Source organism: Abramis brama, assembly GCF_963993115.1.
Source record: "Abramis brama genome assembly, chromosome: 3".
Classification (NCBI taxonomy): Eukaryota; Metazoa; Chordata; class Actinopteri; order Cypriniformes; family Leuciscidae; genus Abramis; species Abramis brama.
In genome coordinates, this window is record NC_139965.1 from 20,868,270 (window position 1) to 20,893,091 (window position 24,822).

The 24,822-nt window shown below is 37.3% G+C and overlaps 1 protein-coding gene across 2 annotated transcripts in view; it reads right to left on the minus strand.

Moving 5' to 3' along the window:
* Positions 1-1,127: 1,127 nt before the first annotated feature.
* The window catches only part of LOC311078807 (phosphatidylinositol-binding clathrin assembly protein), a 54,492-nt gene continuing 30,797 nt past the window's right edge, over positions 1,128-24,822 (minus strand). Inside the window, exons 8-19 of one of the 2 annotated variants that reach the window (XM_084107808.1) lie at positions 23,081-23,122; positions 19,916-20,001; positions 18,790-18,925; positions 16,464-16,597; positions 14,323-14,420; positions 11,027-11,140; positions 8,843-8,974; positions 8,521-8,551; positions 8,263-8,413; positions 5,349-5,405; positions 5,152-5,268; positions 1,128-4,969 (exon numbers count right to left, since the gene is read on the minus strand). In XM_084107808.1, the coding sequence (XP_083963934.1) occupies positions 4,955-4,969; positions 5,152-5,268; positions 5,349-5,405; positions 8,263-8,413; positions 8,521-8,551; positions 8,843-8,974; positions 11,027-11,140; positions 14,323-14,420; positions 16,464-16,597; positions 18,790-18,925; positions 19,916-20,001; positions 23,081-23,122 (1,113 nt within the window). In that variant the 3' untranslated portion in view covers positions 1,128-4,954. The remainder of the gene's footprint in view (positions 4,970-5,151; positions 5,269-5,348; positions 5,406-8,262; positions 8,414-8,520; positions 8,552-8,842; positions 8,975-11,026; positions 11,141-14,322; positions 14,421-16,463; positions 16,598-18,789; positions 18,926-19,915; positions 20,002-23,080; positions 23,123-24,822) is intronic. The other variant, XM_084107809.1, reaches the window with a different exon arrangement.

Consider the following 24,822-nt stretch of genomic DNA (forward strand, 5'->3'; position numbering starts at 1 on the left):
ACATGGAACTGTGAAACTTTCCCAGGCATGTCAGATACAAAAACATGCAAGAAAACAGGTACAAATTATAAAGCGATCAAAAGAAAATGGAGTAAAAGCCATCACATCTCTTGGTCCTGGGTTGAGCATCGCAATGCAAGCGTACAAAAGACAGTTCAGGAGAGGACTGGCATCATAAGATCATCGGCTTCAACCAGTGCTGTGTGGTTCATGAAGCTCACGGGGAAACCAAAGGCAGTTGCAGATGAAACGTCAATGATGAGGGGGTTTGACTCGGGTTTAGCTACAGATTAAAGGTTTCACTGACAACCGATACAAGCATTCTAGCAGACTTGAGAGAGTTGGTGTACAAGCACAACCAGACATGTCTGATTCTGTTCCCCAACGATACATATTCAAAGAAACATTGACTGCACTAAGGCTGAGCTCAAGTTACTGCTTCAAATCAAGAGCGAAGGGTTAAATAATCTAAACTACATTTAGTTACTTAGTAACTAATGAAACCGAATTGAATGTCTGGCCATATATTACAAGAATCACATTAAATGTCGTGATGTGAATAGCAAATACTAATTTGACCTCTCACAGAACCATTTTATCATGTAGATGGACTGTAAAGTTGGGGAAAAGGACCACAAGATGGGAGGTATTGCTGTACATCCTTTTCCACACATTATATCCAGCTCCAAGTTGGTCTTAAAACAGAAGATTCACAAAGAAACATTGGTTGAATTTGCAGTTTCCGAGTCCACTGTCAAAAAGTGCTACAAAGAAATAAACAGGTGGTTCCTGTTGCAGTGAAACTCGTGCAATAGATTCAACAGAAATCACATTGACAGACGCGAAAACAACACAACACGGCACTATACAAATTCGACCAGGTATTTAAAACGTGCGTTCATTAAAAACCCTGCATTATGGGCCATGAGGCAGGCATGAAGTGCAATTTCAAGAAGAAATTCAAGAAGAGCAAACAAAAAGAACCGGACATCAGGTCATCCAAAAAGAACTCGGGAGCAATGATATAAATCCCTGCTTGGGATTTAACAGGGCTTCAGTCTGATCAGATGAACAAAATGGCAGAGGAAGAAAAAAAAAATGAAACAAAACAAAAAATAAACAACAACTCAGGAATGAAAAGGAACTTTATTTATGTCAATGAAAGACAAACAAAACAAAAAATTAAACACAATCCCACAATTTCTGCTTTTCATTTTCACCATGCTGAATAAACTCCTTATGGTCTGCATCAATAAATTACAAAACATACAGTGAGGAAATCAGCATAAATGGAGGTTCTCCTTTTTTTTTGGCATTTTATGATAAATATAGATTAGAAAATGTTGCTGCATTGCTCCCCTGGGCGGATACACGGGGATGATGGCGCTTCTACTGATTACATATTTCTAAATATATACTGCATATATCTCTGTAACAGAAAAATAAGGATAAAACGATGCTTATATGAATGTAGCAGACATATAGCCCACTAAAAAAGCCATTAAAGCCAGGACAGCTCCATGACAAGACAACGCAAAGGTGAAGAGGATCCTGAACACCAAGCATCCCCACTAGAGGTCTAAGACGTGTGGCACACGCTGACACATCGTTTCTGAAAGGCCGCTGCTGAGCTGAGTTTCCCAGGCCAGATAATGAGACGAGCCAAGGCGTATGAAATCAGGCTAAGTAGTTCAGAAGTACTCTGGATTTGGCTGCTCTTCAGTCTGGCTGAGTGCTCAAGCTAAAAGAGGTGAGTCTAATACACTCAGACATTTGCTTTGTGTGCACAACCGCCCCATAAACACCAAACAAAAGACTCGGGTCAAAGTCTACCAGCTGTTCATATGAAACATGGCACACAGTGACCACACGGGGGAGCTGTGAGAACAAGAACGTAGGAAACGTCTCTCTGCATAGCAGTGGTGGTGCTAAATATACATGAAAGTTTATTTCTTTAACTTGGTTTAACTTAGCTAAACCAAGTATTTTATTTTTTAAAAAGGGCCTTTGGTGTAGGCTAATCCAAAAGCGATACTCTCATAGGTTGCCAAATAAACGTGCATTTTAAGACACATTCTTCACCACAGGCAGGGCTGCTAATGCATGCTGAGCTTTTAATTATAGTTTTAAAAAGACAAAATATGGCTGAAAGAAAAAAAAAATGTGGAAAAGCTGTGCTCAACGGCATGTGCCAAGGACCAGAAACTGAAGATTACCATGGAAACCCCGGCTCGTGATAGAACCCTTGCACATCTTGAGATCTTTCACCCTCCCTGAAGCTCACAATCATATATTCACTCTCTCGCTCACGCACACACACAGCCTCCGGTGACGGGATAATAGAATAGTAATAGACCCTAATTAAACAACATCGCTCCTCAGTGCCCCGTTACCTTGCAAACCCAGCGAGAGTATCATCATTGAGCCTGCATATAAAAAGCATTCGGTCTGAAGCAGCTGGACCCTGACAGCGCTCAAAGGAGAATAAACTCACAAGCTTGTTAAGAGTCACTCAACAAGGAATTAGTAACCCACTCACACAGAAATAAGCAAGCAGAGAAACACGATGCACATTGTTTCTTCAGAAGGGAGCACACAGCACGTATTACAGCAACGGTGTGGAACTTGTGCTGATGATTTTTAGCAACACACACACACAAGCAAGCGATGACCACACTTGACCTGCTGGAAGGTCAAACTCAGACTTAAAGGTATAGTTCACCCAAAAAAGAAAAATCTGTCATCATGTACTCAACCTCATATCATTCCAACCAAACCTTATAACTTTCTATCTCACAAAAGATGATATTTTGAAGAATGTTGGTTACTAAACAGTTTTGACTATCATTGTATAAAAAAATAAGAACAAAAACAATCGAAGTCAATGGGAACCGAAACGGTTTGGTATCAACAATCTTTAAAATATATATTTTTTTTGTGTTCGGCACAAGAAATGAACGCATACAGGTTTGAAACGACATGAGGGCGAGTAAATGATGACAGAATTAACATTTTTGGGTGGACTACCCAAAAATGGGCTGAACCTGGTGCAAATAAATGCGAAAGGATGCATGTCTTAAGCTTACAAATCCCAAAAACCATTCTGATAACAATGTGCACATGACTGACTGTTATAAACATGTCGTAACAGCTCTATAACATGCCCTACAGGTGTAAAGAGGAGGGTTTTTTTTCTTATAAAAAAGGCTTATCACAGGTGGAACTAAGAACTGCATTGCTTGGCAGAAGGATTATTTGATATACCAATAAATTAAATGTCTGAATCGTTTCTATCCTGTTTTATAAAAAACATGTGAATCCATGGTTTACAGTGATTTTAGAACAGCCAAGCGGCGTTGTTAAACACAACCCAGAGTGGAGATTCTAAAATCACTCTAAATTCACTGTAAGATTCTAAAATCACTGTAAACCACGGCTTCACAGGGCTTATTGCTTTAATTTACTATGGCACAACCGCAACCACACTGTATCTCCACTGCCATTCCATCAATCCATGAAGAATAAAAACTAAACATAGCATGAAGAAACAAAGCAGGAATTATGGGATGATGTAAAGGCTGGAGTGGAAACCTGCTCTATAAAGGGTTAAAGGGATTTCAGGATAGAAAATGCTTTGGCTGCAAAAGCAAAAATAAAGATACCCTGTTAACAGTGCCCCGCATTTGAGGAACTGAACGAAAACAGACTAAAAGTAGATTTTATCTATTGATTTTGGTTCCAAAGTTGGCAAACTCCAAACACGAGAAAGAATCGTGATGTCAGGCGCTGGGTACAGGAGCTAGCTTATGGCATTTTTCGAATTACAAATGTACATAATTTGGCAACATAAAACAGACCAAGATTAATGTCACTCTCCGAAATAATCATGAAAAAAATATATCTATATATCTATATATAACATGCTTTCTAGGGAAAAAAAAGATAAAAAACAAAGGATTGAACAAAACCCTTATTAGAAACAGATTTTTCTCCAATGCTTCCGGTCACCTGCTCCCAAGGTGGGCGGTACATGTGGGAGTGGTCTCAAAGTGTGAGATGTAGTCGTAAATACATGCATGTTTGGATAACACACAGAAGAGCAGGAGCAGATATGTTTATCAGTGTCCTGGAAGTGACAAAACAAGGTGGGAGGCCAGTAAGAGGGGGCTCTTCATGAGGCTCATGTAACAACAGTTAATGTGCGTGCGTGCAAGACCACCATCGTGTCTGAAACGACAACCCCTAAACCAGTATAAACAAAGAAGCAGCACAGACGCCATCAGTAACAGTAAGACATGTTAATTGTTAACATTAGACTACTAAAGTTCTAGATATAAGAGACAGTCTCAATGTTGTATATTATGTTACACATAAATGCATGTGTAAAGTGCTTGGGGGTGCAGAGCACCTTAAATAATGGGTCAAATTCTTTCCTTTTCTGTTCTGAAATGAGAAGCCAGGGCATTGTGTTAATGAACCATTTAAACATGTTTATGATCTAGTAACCTGCATTTTCCTGAACTCAGCACAGGCACCTTCATAAGACAGCAAAAGATGAAAGTACCAGAAAGTCCACTGTAATGGGCTTCAGATTTAATTAATATTAATTGTGAAGAAAAAAAGAGTGCTTGGTGCCTGGTAATTTAATACTGGCAATAAAATCCACGATTTCCATGATGTATCACACCTGCCAGTAGACACAGTGCCCCAGGAAAGAAATAAACCTCAAGAGATGAGAAATGAAACGCTGTGTGCACTCTCATTTGGTGTGTGTGTGTGTTGGGTGAGTCGTTTCAGACAGTGAGGTAAGCATTCTTGACACAAACACATTTCTCTCTATATGCACTCTTTCTTTTTGTCTCGCCCTCCTTTTATCCGGTGGTATTCGGATCCTCCTCTCACTTGCTTGGTGTTCCTTTCAGACGTCTTGTTTGGCGCTCTGCTGAAGTGCTGCTTACATGAACTGCATCTGTAAAAAGACACACAAAGAGTTATAAATGAAGAAAACGGCATCAAATCGCTCAGTAATAGTGTGAATGCAGCAGTACTAAATGTCTGTCAATGGAGCATCTGTGTACTTGCCACAGTCATGGAGCTGTGTGTGTGTGTGTGTGTGTGTGTGTGTGTGTGTGTGTGTGTGTGTGTGTGTACCTGGGCTCCGGGGATGGGGGTAAAAGGGTTAGTGGGTCTGAGAACAGGCTGGCTGTACAGCATGGGTTGTTGGGTCATCACTGGAACCCCTCCCATCTGTCCCAGCTGAGGAGGGACCTAAATCCACACAAACATAACATCCAGTGTTCATTTCTTTTCAGCCACTGACCATTTAATTGTAAGGTCGCAGTGCTCACCATTCCATACACAGGCACTTGAGGTGTTGTCATGGGAAACGCCATGGGAGCAGGAGCCTGTGGGTAAAAAAAAGTCACAAATCAACCATCAATGCGATGACAGATCAAACAATGCTGCACTGATTAAGCGAACAACGACATACTGATCAAACACTACTGTATGCTCATTCAACACCATTGTGCTCACTAATCAGGTTCATTTAAAGATCTGCTTTAATTGCACTCTTTTGTACCCGCGACAGGTCAGGGGTATGTCAACTTTCCTGCATCGATTTCCTGGTCCACTCAACACATGCAACACTGGAGCAAAAACATATGACTCAAGGATTTGACACATTCCTATTACTAAAAGTTTCACTGAACAATGACCCTTCAAAAGTTTGGAGTCAGTGTCATTAAAAAAAAAAAAGAGAGAGAAGTAGTTCATACTTTTATTCCGCAAGGATGCATTAAATTGATCAAAAGTGAGAGTGAAGACAATGCTTTCCTTTTGAACTTTCAATTAATCAAATCAATCATGGTTTTCACAAAATGATTAAGCAGCAAAACTCTTTTCAACATTGATAATAATAAGAAATGCTTTTTAAGCAGAAAATCTGCATATCAGAATGATTTCTGAAAGATCATGTGACACTGAAGACTGGAGTAAAGATACTGAAAATTCAGCTTTGCATAAATGGAAACGGTTACATTTTAAAATGTTTATCAAAATAGAAAAGTTATTTTAAATAGTAATTTTTGATTTTTGATCAAATAAATGCAGCCTTTCCAAAACATTAAAAAACAACTTACCAACCCCAAACTTTTGGATGGTAGTGTATGCCTGAAAGAGTTTTCCCTAAAACACTTACTTACCCGAATAACTGTCATGCACTTAAAAGCCTAACACCTCATTTGACACCTTATTCTGAACATGACAAGCATTGATTTTTACTCAATGGCAAATAGCATGTATTCATCAGTTTTGAATTGTAAGCAAGTTACGTAAAATGCAGTCCCTAAACACACATTTGCACAGGTCTGGTTTGCAAGTCAAAAGATGAATGCATCAAATGCTACAGAAAGGGCACGAAAGACCGAACAAACATCTATATGTCACAGGGAAATCAACATATGACATTTTCTGTGTTTATCAGGCATGAAGTGGAAAAAGAGGGTGTTGGAAGTCAGAGTAAAGGCCTATTCACACAGAGTATCCATTTTCAGCCTCTTCACACAAAATGTAAAAAATGCCTTTAGGTCATAAGGTCTGGAACCAGAGACTCAAAGAGACATCAAACTATTGTTTTTTAATTAGTCTCAAGATGAAACAAACAGTCACTGTGGTAAACAAGCTCAAGCTAAAAAAAAGTCACATAAAAAAAACAATGCACCATTTTATTAACAGCTTTGCCATAATTATTACTATTAGTTAAGGATTCGCCAATATTAAAAATCTGTCTAATGCTGTGATGTTTTGTTACGCTTTTGTTTTAATCTATAAACTTTTTTTTTTTACTATTTTGTCTAAATACATTAAAAACGGTAAAAACTAAAATCAATCATTTTAAATTATACAAGTGAACATTATAATTTGACAGGGGTTTGTATGTTGCTTCAAAGTACATGAACATTCATTTTCGTTCATATACGCAAGCTTTTCTAAACAACTAACCATTTTCAACCATGATTCATATCACTTTACTGAAAACCTATTTCATTAGACTGAATAGGTGTAGATAAAAAAAAAAAAAATTGGTGTGGAGAAGGAGAGTGTAAAAGAGAGAGAAAAGTGAGGGAATAAGAGTCGATCCCTCTCAAATGATACTCAAGATAATAGAATTTTCAGTTATAGGAGGTACTTACATAACTAGTATAGAACATTCCAGTCTGCTGGGTTAAGCACAAGAAAGAAGATAGAGAGAAAGACAGAAACATACAGAGTGAGGAAAGATGAAGACGTTAGACGCGGGGAGAAACAGGCCAGAAAGATGCAGACCAAAGAAAAGGTGGAAGGAGACAGAAAGAAAGACATTGAAGGTTAGTCATTCACAGACATCTGCTCTCTCTCAACTCATGCAGTTCAGAGCTCAATCTACACTGAACGCCCTGAGTGAGACAGAAGAGGCGCCAAAAACACATATAAACAGCTAAATCATCTCATCTCCTTCCTGTCTCAGAACACACTAACATCTCACCTGCCCGACTGGATCAATACACACAGCTTGAGAACAGAAAGTTAACACACTCACACTCATATTTCCTGAAAATACACATTATAGTACAATAGCAAATAAGAGTAGAACTTGCCATCACAACACTACTGACATCTAAATGAAATCTGGATATTTGCTGTGAATTGAGCTTCCCAGCAGATGGATTCCTTTATGTTTATAAGTTTAAGAGTAGTTGAAATTATGTGTGTGTGAGAATAAGTCTGTTTACATCTGCAAGAATGTCTGTATATATTAAGTAGTGGTTAAATGTCCAGTCATCCGGTCACAGGGTGATCAGGACAATTTTGTTATGACCCTACTTACATGGCTACAGTACTAATAAATAAATGGACATGAAATATTGAGTGGAAATTATTGTTATGTGAGAAGAAATAGACTGCAGAGTGATATGAGAGACAATAAAAACTGCACAGAGATGTAGGAAATTATTTGCCTCGTAAATTATAGAGTTTAGTGTCCTTTGTCCAAAACTAATATTTTTATATATTTTTATAATTATATAATTATAAAAATATATTAATATAATTAATATTTGACAATGTTACTATGTTTTTCATCAAATAAATGCAACTTCTTTCAAAAATCTTACTGACCTCAAACTTTTGAACAGTAGTGCAAGTATGTTTAGATGGCTGTATATTAGTGTGTGAGTGAGTGTTTGTGTGTTGGTGTATATGCATGCATGTGTGTGTTCTCACCATGTGTGGCATGGGCATGGCGGCAGGTGGCATGGCAGCGGGTGGCAGGGGGGTGGGGCTCCAGGCAGTGGTGCTGCTCATTGTCTTTGACTGCCAGTTAGTACCACCAGTCAACTTCTTCTCTCCAGGCTGAGTCCAATGCATGTCAGATCTGCATGCAAACACACAAAGAGAGTCAGAGAAGCTAGACACTGCCTCGTATAACAGGTTGAAGCACACAACCAGAAATGATTCAGATAATTAAATGTAAATCCTCACTTTTTGACTAGTGTCCCCCCAAACTGCAGGTCTAAAAAGAGAGTGCGAGAAAGAAGAGACCGTTAAAACAGCCTCACATCAGCGTAATGTTGGAAGACTTACAGCAGTGGAGGCATCAGAGACTTATTCATTTCCCATAAGCTGGGTTTAATTCATCTCTGTCCCACAAGCACACACACATAGCATCTAGCACCATATGGCTGCTGACTCTCTGTTCAGTAGAGTAGCACAAATGCAATTTGAAGGTCAGGGACTTATGACCAAGTAAATAAAACAAAGCCACACAAACAGACAAATAATGCTGCGAGGGAAAGGGACTCACTGCCTACGAGGTGAGCCAGAGACGAGTCCAGGTCATTGGCCAGCAGTTTACTGTCTGTGTGATGGGACATGACCGGAACTTGACTGTGAACCGTCACCGTGGGCTTCAACAAGTCTCCTAACGCATCATAACCTGAAAAAAAAAAAGACTGATTATTCCATTGATGAATCCATTAAAAGCAGCATGATAATGACAAACCACTTATTTTTGCTGCAGACTGGCACCTAACCAGAAGCGACACATCAAGCGACCAGCAATAAAAGCTATTAAGGACGTTTCATCATACGTTTGGTTACCAATTCTGCGGTGTTGAGTTTTTTTAATGAATTAGGTATCAGTTAGAATTGACCAAACCAAATTCGCTACTGTGTGTTAGTCGTGATTGTTACGATTAAAGATTGTTAAGGATCAAATTTAATTTGTACAGATGAACAGCAGTATCAGATCAGTGTTCTGTGTTCTACTGGTCTTGGGAAAGAAAAAACAGGATCAGCGCAATCAACTCAATATAACTGTCCATGAAATATCATACACTCTCAATGGAGGTGAAAGTGTCACACTGAGTAGCTGTAACACTTTCAGCATGGACACATAAATTGCTAGTTGCTGGAAACTTAATCGCATTGGGCTGGTTAGATCATAAGTGTTATAGAGCAGACAAACAGGAGTAGGAAGAGAGAAAGCGTGCTGAAGTCCTGCTGATCTTTATAATGATGTGAGCAGCGGGGATGAGCCCCTGTGAGCCCACTCATGGCATGACAAAAGACCCACAGAGATGCAGAGTAGAGCATGAGGTCAGGATGGGAGGAACCACACTGAGATCTAAGAGGAAATAACATGGCAGGGGACCTTAAAGAAACTGGAAATTTATGACATCCCCTTTTTCTTCTTATTGAGGCATTAAATTCAACAGGAAAACAAAATACTGGCCTCATTTACCTTCTTAATACATGTTTCAGGTCTTATTGTGCATGATTAAAAATGTAATAAATCTTAAATGATTTTCCCTTTTTGGCTGACATCACATAGGCAACACAGGATATTGATTAAATGTTAACCAATAGGTATTTAATCTTCGTTTTGGACATCTATGGTAGGTAATGCAGCCTGAACTTTAGCATGCACACATTTTTTTTACCCTTTCTACAATTGACTGCAAGCTATCAGCTCTGTCTACATTTTTTTACTATATAGATTTTTTACTACAATTCAATTCATATCAAAAGTCTTATACGGAATATAAAAATAAAAGCCAATGCAAAATATGAACAAATATTCTACTATATTTGTATATAAACAATACTAAAATAGCACTGTTGTGAATGTCATTTCATGTTGACTCAAACAGTTCCATTAATTGAAGAGGCCTTTGATGGTTTTCGAATGGTAAATAGCACAGGGCCTTTTGCTAATTCTTTTAGTAAATGAGAGAAAGCGAGAGAGGCAGTCTGCTGACACATGCCATATTTATACAGTTCTACTTCCTGCTTCGCCAGCAGGAACAAGGAGGCCAAAAAAAAAAAAAAAAAAGTACACTCACCACATCAGATCAGCCATCACAACCCAGGAAAGAGAGCAAAAAAAAGGAAAAAGGGTTGGTTGGAGACAAACAAAAAGAGCAAAAGGTAAGAAAAAAGAGGCCAAGGAAATTAAAAAGAGGAAGGAAAAGGGGCAGAGAGAGAAAGAGTATATTGGTGAGTGGAAATGTGTGTGCGTCTGTGTTCAGATAAGGAGTGTAACAAGCGATTAACAGATGGAGAAAAATGCCAGTCAGCACCACTAACACACACACACACACACACACACACACACACACACACACACACACACACACACACACATAGTGGATGGATGAAGGGATGATAACAGACTGTCCACAGCCACAGAGCAGCGAAGTGAGCGAGTAAGTGGGGGGAAAAAAAAGCATGAGCGTTTCCCCAAAGAACATTCCCAATCTCTCCAGAACCGAGTCGGGCGGGCAGGTGCTGCAGCCGGCTGCAAAATTCGTTTCAGCTTTCCAGCAGCAAAGCTCCACAAACTCACCATACAGCAAAACCAGCAGAAGAGATTTATTTTGGGTGAAGGTTACTAAGTTTTGCAGATTTTAAGCGCCACAGCAAGGATCAAACTTTTAAAGATTAATAAGCGCAGTTATGAATAGATCACACTTGTGAGATATTTTACCAGCTGATGGCTTCACATCACTATTGGAAGCTTTAGTCCCAAATACAGCATCAAAATCTACATTCATGGTGGGAATGGAAGATGGGATGGGATGAAGAGTGCTGCTCTCTAGACCTGAGAGTAACACACACACAAAACATGGAAAGATGTCACACAACACATTAGGACTGTTGCTCGGCAAAATACCTACGATACGATACTGTTCCCAAATCTTTAGACTACTAAACTCCCATGACTTTTCCAGGCATTTGAGATTATTGGATAAGGATTGAAAAAGTTGCTTAGCAATTCACTATCAAAATTCCTTGATATTCTATTGATTTTCATGGAAAAACATTTTTTCAACCTGGAGGGGAGAATAAATCAATCAATCAATCACAATTGCACCAAAATTAAAATTGGTTAAAATTAAAGTTCAAATTCTCATTTGTGTATACTATCGTTGAAAAGTTTAGGGTCACTGAGAATTGTATTCAGCAACAGTGAATTAATATCAATACAGATATTACAGACATTTATAGTTACAAAAGTAAATGCTTACTTTCTATTCATTAAAGAATCATGAAAATATATATATTTTACGGTTTCTGCCAAAAAATTAAGCAGGACAACAAAAAAGTAAGAGATTTATTACTGTCCCCAAGCTTTTAAACGGTAGTGTACATGACCTCTTTTCTGGCAATATACCACAGATGAGCCACGATTCATCAAAATAAAATCTGAGTAATGATATGGCCTATTAAATCGCTGGCTTGTTAATCTAAAATTGCCTATTATTAATCTTGTTATTTTGTAGTTTTTGCACATGCTATTTTAAACGTGATTTTATGTATTTTTCTAAATAACAGCAATAAAAAAAAAATGTTAAATGTTCATCATATCACAATTTAAATCTCAATGCATGTCTTAGCAAATCGCAATATACATTTTTTGGGGCCAAATTGTGCAGCCCAGTTAAACTTGGACCATTTTACATGCATACTGTATCCTGTATATTAAAGTTTCCAATAACAGTTTCCATCCATCCAAGAATGCCATTAAATGCCGATTTTGTCTGAAAATGTTACTAAATACCATTTTCAGCCCAAGTGCTTCAGACAGCCGAAAATTCTGTGGATTCCTATAGTTATTGCACAATTTCTAACGTAAAATAACAATATACAGCTTAAATCTGTGCCTGTGGCTCTTTCTCACTCCTCTGCTCATTACTCAGCAGTCCTTCCCTTTTTTTAAAACACCTCATTCCTCCATCTGTCTACATTGGTGTGTGTTTGCGCTGTTAGTAGTATATGTGGGTCTCTAGAGGCCTGAATCTCATTGTGCGTCTGGCTAGCCCTCGGCGCACCTGCCCACTAGCTGTAAAGCGTACGTTCCAAGTGCATGCTGTGACCTACAAATCCTGGCATAGTTAAGAGTCTGGCAGTGTGTCTACACTCTGTACCTTGTGTCCTCAATTCACACTATCCCAGCAGATGTGCTGAACTGCTGAAAATGAACTTCTGACACTAAGCAAGGCTCCCAACCACAGAGATACTTGGTACTAATACTAATGGTACGCAAACCGGTCACGCTTCAGAATATCTAGAAAACGTTGTTCTAAACCGACACAATAGGATGGATGGGTACGAGAAATAAAAAAAAAAACACAAAAACATTGGTTAAAAACATTAGCATCTAAACAACACTTCAGGACATCACTGGGCCTACGATGCTCTAAAATGATTCCTTACAGCACTGCCCTAAATGACGCACTTGACGCACAAAATTGTAGGGTGTCTCATTTGTGATCTCGTAACCTGAGAGCCCAACTCAAGCATTGCCCATTCATTTATCAATTCAAATCAAAGTATAAACAAGTCATACTGTCTAAGTATAGGATGGAAGAATGTCCTTAAGTGTGGAAATGGAATTAGTTGCGGAGCAATCTATTTATGTTGTTTTTTTGTGACTGGTAAACTAAAAAGATAATATAAGATAATAAAGATGATATAATTCAACTATTTATAATTATAAATAATTGTGGCCATTAAATGCATTGAATTAATAACAACAAGGAACAAAAGATCAAATTAAAAGATTGGTGATTAGTCTAGTTGTTACTGGCAATGATGGGTTTTTGTACTTATTGAGGAGTCTTCTTTCCTTGTCTTGGAATCAGCAGAATGGTTGTGAGTTAATATTGTTGATTGTATAGTTACTGGAATAGGACAACATAAATGTGTGTCAATTGTCTTCTTGATTATAGTAAATGTATCTACTGCTTAAATGTATAAAAAGGGGTAGGCGTCAATAAGCTTAAGCTTCTGCCTACTCCTTTTGAGCATCATATCCACATTTTTTATTTATTTACTTACTTATTCATTTGCGCATGTATCTTTCTTTAGTTTTGCCTACTGTGCTGAACCTTGTTTCAAAAGAAGAATCTCACTCACCAAGTCTGCACTTATTGGATCAAAAATACAGTAAAAACAAAAATATTGTGAAATATTATTAACATTTAAAGAACTGATTTCAAATGATTTTAAAGTCATTTATTATTGGCACTGATTTTAAAATGTCATTTATTATTTAAAAAATATTGTTCATTGATCTTTCTTCTAAAAGAATCCTGAAAAAAAAAGCATCACGGTTTCCACAAAAATATTAAGCAGCCGAGTCAGAGTTAAGATTGATAATAATAAGAGCCATTATTAAAAACTGAGCGCCAACAATTATTGATAATAACTGAGCAGAAATCAGCATATTAGAATGATATCTGAAGGATCATGTGGCACTGAAAACTGGAGTAAAGGCTGCTGAAAATTCAGCTTTGCCATCACAGAAATAAATTTAAAAAAAAAAGTTATTTAAATGGTAATATTTCACAATATTACTGTTTTACTGTAAATGCAGCCTTGGTGAGTATAAGAGACTTCTTTCAAAAACATTAAAAAAGTATTTATTCCACATTTTAGTGTACAAAGTGTGAACTTGGAGGACACCCAGGGCTCATGGCAGCATTTGGGGAGACAAGTACAATTTGTAAGGATTTGAAACGGGTACATAAATGTACATAGGAATGAACTAGCAAGTGAACAAATAAATAATTAAATGAACATTTACTGCAAGTTAACAAAGGATTGATCTGTTCTAATGAATTTTCTGGGACTATATTAAAGGTCAGCGATCTAAAGTGGTAAAGCAACAGAGGCGGCATTAGTGATGGGGTGTGTGTGTGTGTGTGTGTGTGTGTGTGTGTGTGTGTGTGTGTGTGTGTGTGTGTGTGTGGGTGGGTGGGTGGGTGGAGTGGGCCGCACCTCCCCAGGCACTGCTGCTGTTGGAGATAGGAGCGCTCTGCACAGCAGGAACGAAGGCAGGCTGGAGGTCAAACAAGTCACTGGTGAGGTTTGGCATGCTGTGGGAAAAAAGGACATTAGTTCAAGAGTAATATATTCAAATACTACCACAGAGATTGTGTATATTTTGTAAATATATTGCAGTATTTTATGCTATTTTATAGAAAATGTAGTGTTGTGTGTGAAAATATTTGAAGGTTTTCCATTAACTAGATCAGAGGTTCTCAACTTACAAGACAACTTATAAGCAACATTAAGACACACTGCCTTTAAAAAATAAAATAAAAACTTACTCCCTCCCCAATTTTTTGAAAGAAATTAATACTTTCATTCAGCAAGCATACATTTAACTTTTACATTGTAGATTTGCATTTCAAATAAAAACAATTCGTTTGAAGTTTCTATTCATCAAAGAATCCTGATATAAGGTATTCCGATATCCACAAATATATTAATAAGAACCATTAATATTAAGAACCATTATAAATATTTGATCACCAAATATGCATATTAGAATAATTTATGAAGGATCATGTGACGAGACTGGAAAACTGGCTGATGCAAATTCAGTGCCTTCACGATAAATTAAATTTTAACAAAATATTAAAATAGAGAGATCAGAGAACAGTTATTTTAAATTGTAATAACATTTGACAATTTTTACTGCATTTTTGATCAAATAAATGCAGCCTTGGTGAGTGAGACTTCTTTCCAAAAAAGAAAAAAGAAACTTGCTCCAAACTTTTGAACGATAGTATATGTATACAGCGCTCCCCCAGTTTGAGAAATTATCGATTTACTGAGTTCGAGCGAGTGCCAAAATACGCACGGGGACAGCAAGTATCAGCTTTCCGTGACAAAAACGCATGTCAAACTGAAAAATATCAGGCTTTTTCAAAGCCCTCATCTCTATCGAGCAACAATGCTGACGGCTGTGTCAGCATGAGAGAAAACAATGGAGACGTGTCAATGAATGAATATGCAAGTAATCTGAAAGTGCAGGAAGGCAGCATCTATTTCGAGCGCACAACGTGGATAAACTACAACAGATAAACGTTAGCTGTGTGGACGAGATTGTCCACAATTCTCATTTTTAATTGATACTGATATGAATTCTTGTCCTTTAAGTAATATCTTTTAATCTTTGCTGTTTTCTGTTACGGCCTGAACTTCACATTATTTGTAGCGCAGCCATCCAAAATCGCAGAAAGATTTGTACTTAACTGTTACCTTCAATATGTCACTTTTAATGTTTGTTAAGTTTAGTAAACAAATAAACTTTCAGCTTTCAAATTCTGTCAATTTCATCTCAAAATACAAGCAATAAATGTAGTTTTGGTGCTTTTTAATGTCCTGACAGCTCAGACAATCAGCATTTCGACCTTGCAAAGAGCTTGTATAAAACAACTTGAGAACTTTTTACCTCAAAAAGGCCATGCTCAAACTCGTTAGTCAGCTAGAAAAATAACTATAGAAAGGGGCATTTTGCTAAATATATGCACTATATATCACATAATCCTTATATTTGAAACATGAGAAAGAATGGAATGGGCTAAAAAATTTATTCAATGCCACCAATATAATTGCATGTGAAGAAAAGCCTATTTTTTTTCCCTTCTAGGAGGCAATGGCTCCTTAATAGATTTTTTTTTGTCTGGAGCACTGTACAAGGCTTTTTCATTCTCACCAATGGCACATTTGGATTATATCACTGAGCACCTTTGAGTCCAGAGCCAAAAATCAGCAAACACCTTCAAAAAGCATTAAAAGTCAGACTGGGTGAAAAGATTAGGTTGTGACCACCTGTCCACATCTTACGACAACCAACTTGCATCATCGGCGAGGCTGACTCACACAACAATCACAAGCTTCATGATGCCAACAGGAGTTTAAAACCAGCAATCAACCCAAAAAGAGCCAAATGCAGTGTATAAATTCAACCAGACATCTTTTATATTTTTCAAAATCTCAAACTTTTGGACAATGTGTACATGTCTTTTTTATGCGTTTATGCTGTGTGTCATACATATTGTAAACGTATTGTGTTTTGTATTATCGTCTGGTATAATATCTACTGCAGTCATGTACAGTATGTCAATGACCTGTTTGTTGAGGGTGGGCTTGTGGTGTTGGTGAACAGGTCCATGCCCGCACTGTGGTTGTTGACACCGCCCATAGACTGTGTGCTGGGGGAGGCGGAGGGGGTGTGTATGCCGATCTCCTTCAGACGCTGGTTCTATACAAACACACAAAACACAGGAAAAAACATTCACAGAGAATGTAAAATATGTAAAGAATGGGCTGTTTGGCTGAATACTTTTGCAATGGTCACTGTAGAGCAGGACAGCACAGAGCATTTCCTTATCTGAGCTCTGTGAAATCAGACAGATTACAGCAAGTCAGGCAGATGAAGTGGGTCTGTATTGTGGCTGTATCCACCGTTTTCCTGACGAGCATGTTGCGTTTTGAATTATGGGAGGAACTTCTGGATTGGTGAACTTCCACTCAAAAAGACTGAAACAAATTATGATGTTGCGCCAAAAAATAATCCTTATCAGTCATTTTGACTAAATGAGCTGTCAATTTACCTTCATGTTTTATTATAGACGTCAGAAGAATAACGTAACGCTTGGTATTTTAATGTGATATGGTATCAGAAAAATATCTGTGACGAGCTCTTTACAGTCTGCCGTGTTCTTTTCCTTCTGATTATTTTCTTTTTTTCTTTGTATTCTGCTGTAACAGTATGAAAAAGATAAACTATACTACGCATTTGTGGTCTGCTCTCCCGATTTAATTTAGGATACATCCCATGAATGATTCTTTGGAATGCACTAAGAATCCCCCCAACAAATCCCCCGTTTGTTTTCAACTGATGCTTTAAAATGTAATTGTCTCTTTTGCACTTTTTATCCCTATTAGCAGTATGTTCTGGAACGTTGCTAAAGCAAGTAAATACAATATTTGCTATCTGTCAAAACGATGGGAAGAACTTTGAAAATATTATCACTCTGTGCTAACATTACATAATATACAGTAGATAGACAAATATTACTATAGTTGTTTCACTCGTCTGTAATATTGCTGCAGAAATAATCAAGATTTTAGGGTTATTCATGGTCTGTTTTAGTAATCTGTTAATGCTTTTACACTTTTAAAGTTTCCTTTTAATGTTCGATGGTTGAAGGGCGAGTAGAAAAATGTTACTTCATTGTACCCAGCTATTTAAAAAAAAGGGTTTATTGAGCTGTTAGAGCGATAGAGCGAGCCTTTCACTGATTGTTTACAGTTTAAAGGAAGTTACTCCCATAATTCGCGGAAAGCATCATGGGGCGTGGGAAAAGGTGGAGAAGAGATGGCTGAAATCAAAGATCTCCCAAGTTACTTCCCTTGGCAGAAACTAGAACAGCCAAAACCAACCATATGAAAAGAACAAGAAAAGTCATAAATCAGTAATATGTTGGACCATTTCGAGCCAAGCAAGCAACTAGAGTAAAATGAGTTGCCTTTAGATCAACCAAAACCCAGAGTCATGTCTGGTCTAAAGTCTGTCCATGCTGCCCAGAACAACATTAAACCAGGAGTGGCTTAAAAATGCAACAACAACAATAATAATAGTTATTATTATTAATTATAGTCATATCGACACAAAATATTTGGCCAAATGCAGCCCTACAAACAATCACAGCAAACCTGGAGCTTTTTTATTTATTTAAAATCTCATTTTAAATTGCCAGCTTTAATAAGAAAAACAGAATTTTTTTCCAGCCCTAGATTTTCTAAAGAGAGAGGAAGTAGGTTGCGACATGTTGAGGTTTTATGCCTTTCGATATGCCCTTTACAACACTGAGAAAATGTGGAAAGAAAATAAAACACAGAAAGAGAAAGCGGTAGCTAGAAAACTTGCCCCTCCAGGAGTGTTGAGAAAACAATGAATCAAAAAGAAACACCAGTTCAATTTCACACAAACTTATTCGAACATGGGCTGTGTAAATATTTTGATGTTGGACTTTGAAATTGCTCTGAATGTTTGCACTATTCAGATACGGAGCCACGGTGCATCTGGGGATACATTGTACATTGTGTGAGTCTGTGTGTGTATTTGTCTCCCACAAGGTATGACAGTACCTCCTGATGGGGACAAAGAAGTTTGATTAACCTTGCTCACCACTTACTGCTGGAGGCTAATCATTGAAGGTACAAGGGCGTATTGTATAAACAATCACGTATGTGTAGGACACAATGTTTCCAGAACACCAGCTCCAATCCAGCCAAATCTCGGTTGCAACAGCCTTCTCTAGGAGGAGTTGGGATATGCCTATATTGTATACTCTTTATATTCTTTCTCTCTATATATTTTTATTATATAAATATAATCAAGAAGAGAACGTTCATTCACAGATCATAATGGGAGAGATCATGGCCTACCTTGAGTGCTTGCAGACGGGCTTGCTCCTCCTCCAGGGCTTGTTGCTTCTCCTTCTCGTCCATTCTGCTGGATGAGAAGGAGAAGGACATCCCGGTGTTGGACAGGGTCGACACTGCATTGGACAGAGTGTTGGCTCTGCAGACAAAAACACAGATCCACACAGAAGTGAGATTTCCCTTTCATTTCTTTAAGCCCTGATCAATTTAACACTGTTCACAACCCCAAAAGAAGTCAGTATGTCGCTATATATAAATCTCTTGCTAATGGTTGTTGTTGCAGTATCAAGTGCTGTTAAGAGGTGGCATGAATTTGACTACATAATTTTGTTTTTCGGTTTTAAAATGTTGAGATAATTGAGATGCCATTAGCCTAATTCAAATTTAAAAATTATTGCCTAATAAAAGCTGTTTTATTTTACACAAAATGGGGTGCTTATTGTGCCCCCCATATGTTATTGTATGACCAGCCTGCTACTCAATTAATCTTATTCAATCAAGTGACTTTAATTCGCTATATTTATGATCAATAGCAGTGCAAAGTAATGGCAGTGAAAACCAAACACATGGTACCACCAAGAAAACATTTTTACAGTTTTTAAAAATATATATATATAAATGTCAGTGAATGTTAGATTTGGTAGGTTCTGTAAAAAGGCTTTCTGGGACCTGTTATGGATCAAATCCAATGATCAACGCTTTTCTTGTTATCTCTGTTCATTACCATTAATTCATGGTGATGCAATCCTTTTTTCCCCATCTATTGATAAATATGGTAAACATGGTCAAACAGGTCAACCGTGCTTGCTTCATGCGCAAGAACGAACCTCATTGGTTCTCGCGCATCATGTCAGCGCAGTTAAGTGTCCGTGTTTACCATATTTGATTAGCTCTAAGTGAGTTGTGTGAATCAAAGCCTAAATTAAACCTGTTCAACATGTAAAGCAGTCGTGTTTGTTCAGAAAACATGGATTAACAGCTCAATTCATATGGATTTATTCTACGAAGTCTTTATGAACCTTTCAAATGCATGAAAGTTTTATTTGGTTGACAATTACTTCACAGACAAATGCCCAAATAGGGCTTTACAATGTGATTCTGGATTGTTTGGATCTGTAAAGTTTCAAACCTGTTGTCAGCGGAGAGCTCCTTGGTTTTCTTTCCCTCCAGAGAGGCCAGGTGCTGCTCAAGAGCCTCCAGGAGACTGCTGGGAGCCTGCAGGAGAAAAAAGACGAGTCAAGAACTCAACAAAAACATACAGCAACCGGTTTAAAGAGTACCACAGTCACACAGTCAAACACACTTAACACACACACACACCCACTCGATCAACCCAAGTTTCAGCAAATAATAACAGGAGCATGCTTTAAGCTTTTGTGAAGAGGAGTACAGGCAAAGGATAAACAAGCTCAGAAAACAAGAGAGAGGAAGAGTACAAATATAAAAAGAGAGGAAGTGGCATGCACACTTGAAAATTCAAACCAGACCCATGAGGTCACCAATATAAAAATCCATGACATTAAACTCTTTACACTGGCTTTTGGAACTAGCACTTCAGGATTTCTGCGAGACATTCTTGTGTTTTGAGTCGCAAATCTAACTAAAACCTTCCTCTGAGCCTTTTATACCGATCTAGGATTCGTTTCCTTCGAAAATAATTATCTTAACGACATGAGGAATCATTAAACGATCCAGATCAGCAAACACGGTATGTGTATGTTAGCACCTAAGAGCAGAGCACACACACCTCGTGCTGCTTCATTCAAATGAGAGCAAATGTTAGCACAAGCTCAGAGCTCATGGTTGGTGAAAAGAGCAGGTGCTTTGAGCCAAGTTTCCAGAACAGACAAATCGTGTATAAACTGCTCTTACGAACTAAGGGGAAGGTAAGCTCTTTGACTGGGCCTAGCTGGCAGCGCTGGCCAACATGTCTGGATCTGATCTAGGTTGGCTTTTTCTCCACATCGCTGAGAGGGCAGTTTGGGTTTAATCCATCCCACAGAAAACAGAAGCCAAAAGAGAGGAAAAATACATGTGCAGCAGTCTACAATTCAAATAGAAGTAGAAAACGAACATTTTAACTAAGCGGGAAATGTATTACTTCCACAGAAGTGAGATAAAAAAACAGAGATGAAAGGGTAACAGCTTTTAATTTGCTTCTTTCCTGTCTGATTTCATTTCCTCGGAGAAGAGACGACAAGAACAGGCTTTTGATTAAATGGCTACATTATAGATGTGCGTGCCGGCAACGCAAAGGACAAAGTGAGGTTACATGAATACTTCATAACAATCCTACAAACGAAGGGCCGTTGGGGCAGATTTCTCATGTAAAGGCGAAACCAGGCATCGGGTAAAAAACATACAGTATAGCTCTCGTTCTGTGCTAGAGAGCTCCACCTTCTCCAACTTTGATGGCCAGGGGGTTTACAAGCATGAAGCCGCCATGCAACCCAGCAGGGGATTTGCTTTTATGCTGATCTGAGCCAACGATTTGATCAAACCATAAAGAGACAACTGCACGTCTGGTCTCAGATCAGCAGAAAAAGCGATGTACAGCCATGCCTGCAAAGTGACAGGGCAGAAGATGGCATTTTGAGACACATTTAATCAGTTAGCCTGGTTTTAAAGGGATGAATCTGCTGATGCAGTCAGGAACAAACTAGGGCTGGGAGATATAGCTAAAAAAGTTAACTCAATATTTACCATTTGATGATCTTTGATATCTCAATATATACCGTATGTATTTGCTCTAGTCTTAAATGAGTGACTTTTCATTTAAGAAATAATTATTTCGACCAGACCATTCAGATTTAAGATTCAGACTCAAAATAAATAACATTTTGTTAAGAAATTAATTACAAATAATAATAAAAAAGTATGTATTTTTATTATATATATATATATATAATATATATACAGTATATATTTATATATATATATATATATTTAACAGCCCAACAATACATAGTAATAAACAAAAATAATTACCTAAATATTATCAGTTTTATTTTTTCTATGCCCCTGGTTTCATTCAAAAGATGGTATTATAATATTTTTTGTTCAAATATGAACATATTTATGTACCTATGATGAGTGCAAAACTGCCACAGGTTTCTTATAAATATTATGGCTTGGCATAAACACAAATTTCACAATTCAATTTTAATTCACAAGCTTGCGATTGGTTCCATTTAGATTAGATTCAGAATCGATTAATTGGGGTCTATCAGGTACAGTACATGACAAATTTTCTCCAATGCTGTAAACTATACAGGGAACCCCCATTGGTACATCACTATAATATTAAAGGTTAAAATTAACTGATTTGTAGGCTACATTTAATTCATACATAAGGAAGTTTTTATAGTAATAACGTTATAATAATATTTTTTTTCCATGACATATGTATGTTTCTACAAAAAAATTTATAAACATTTAAATGGTGGTTGTCATAAAAACATGATGTATTTATTCAATATTAAATATTAAAAACAGGTTAAGTAAAAATACAATGAATATGCAACAGTGCATATATTTGGCAAAATGCTCCTTTCAAGACAAGAAACGGATTTCGGTAAGTTGTACTTTATCTTTCAAAATACCTTTTCATGTTCTTTCATTTTTACCTTGTGCTACAAAGTTTTGTTCATTCACCAACTGAAAACAGCACAGACTAAAAGATCGATTCTTGGGATTACCTAGATTAACCTAGCACTAATATATATTAACGATGCTGGTTAACAACATTTTTAATATGTGGTAAATATTTGATTTATCACCCAGCACTAGTATTAGCCCAGATTATGTCAAATACAAGCAGTGCAAATAACCCACCACCTACAAGGTAAGATCCTCTAGTTGTCTGAAAGGAACAATAAACAATGTGTTACCACACAAGGAAATAACCTTTCATTCAGTGTGTTAACCCCACTCTGAAATGTCAACACATTCAAACACAGATATCAAATTTGCAAAGTGTAGATCCTTAAAGCTATACTGAAATAGTGTGATCATCACTAAACACACAATTGAAAGAGAACTAAACAGAAAGGGATTGTTTGATATTTGATCGAACTTTTTAAAACCAAACACAAGAGAGAACATCTAAATAACAGTGAGCATGGGTACAAAAACAGCACATCAGACAACAAGAGATAGGACGAAGACAGGTGGAACACAGAGAGAAAAGAAAAAAGGGAGAGCGGTGGTGTGATGGACGACAGAGCAGCAGCATAGTGAAGAAGAAGAAGAAGAAGAGGGAAAAACAGAAAGTGGAGATGAAATGTACACTGACCTGAGTGAGATCTGGGATGTCACCCTGATCAATCCCAACTTGCTGTGTCATAAACAAAACAACAAAAAAGGTAAACAAACAAATAAACGAGGGGGAGGGGGGAAAATATGAAAAAGAACAAACATAACGGATCAATACCTCATGCAGTGACTTCAAAATGAAAGAAATAAAAGTAACCGTGGTGTGGCATGCCGAGAGCCACGGAGGACCAATGAGAACGGACACAGACATTGATAAGATCTCACACAGCTGAATGTGCCGTGCGGAGTGGTTAACATTCAAAACACAATTTTGACAAATGATGACTTTTAAATGAGACCCAATGGGGGTAAAACAGCAAATTAGACGAGCATCTTACATTGTGACGGACACTGACTCGTTTTCAAATCAAATCCCTGAGATATTTGACGCATCAGAAGAACAGCCAGTCTGAAAATAAACCAGACAGTCTAACGGCTGGCTGAATGGACGGAGCGGGGAATTGTGGGAAAAAAGGCAGCAGCATGGAAATTCATCAGTGTCAGAGAGAGAGAAGAGGGAGTGAGAGTCCTATTAGCACCAAACACAGATCTTCTTCTGGGCCAGAAGGAGAGAGAGACAGGACTCTGAAACTTTAAGGGTCTCAACTTAAGCCACGTGAATCCACAGTACGAATGACATCAATCAACGACCACAGTATGAATGGCAGGAGACAAATGACAAATGTTTCCACACTGTATACAGCAGACTTAGTGGGGTACAATCCATGTGCAGTGTTCCCGCACTTTTGGACCAATAACTTTCAAAGATAGCTTTTACAGTCGTTCATGATTACTGGATTAGGATTGTAGAGATTGCTGGGGGTGAATTTACATGTGCACTACCTTTATAGGGTTGGTAAGATTTTTATTTAATGTTTTTGAAAGTCTTTTATGCTCACCAAATCTGCATTTATTTGATAAAAAAAAATAATTGTGAAATATTACAATATATAATAATCGTTTTCCATTTTAATTTTAATGTTTTAAAAAGTCATTTGGTTCCTGTGATGGTAGTGTTGTCACGGTACCAAAATTTCAGTATTCGGTACCAATACCAGTGAAAATCCACGGTTCTCGGTACCAATTTCGGCACCAAAGCTTAATTTAGATTAAATTTACATAATTATATTAAAGTGTATATCACAGTTACAAAGATGGAAACTGTAGTATTAAAAACACTTTACAATAAGATTCCATTTGTTAGATAACATTAGATAAAATGACCTAACAATAAACAATAGTTATATACTGTCGCAATTATTCTCCTTTAGGGGTTAATTGAAAAATACATTTATAAATCAAAAGTTAACATTATTTCTGTTAACATTATTTAATGCACAATGAATGAAGTGAACAAACATGACCAATCAAGTGTTTGTATTAAATAACATTCACAAACATTAATTAATGTTGTAAAAATATATTGTTCACTCAATGTGTTATGTTAGATAACGCATTAAGTGATGTTAATGAATGGTATCTTATTGTAGTGTTACCAAACTATACAGGAGATAAAACGTGTTTTATTTGACTTGACTGTACTTTTATTTAATCCAAAACTGCATTCATATTTAATTTTAAAAGGGCTTTTTAAACCTGCTAGGAGAATAAGACTAGAACTGCTTTTCTGACGGACTGATATTAATGACGGCTTTTTATTTCTCATCTCCATAAATATATCTATATAGTTCCTCTCCTCTATATATAAATAGGCTATATATA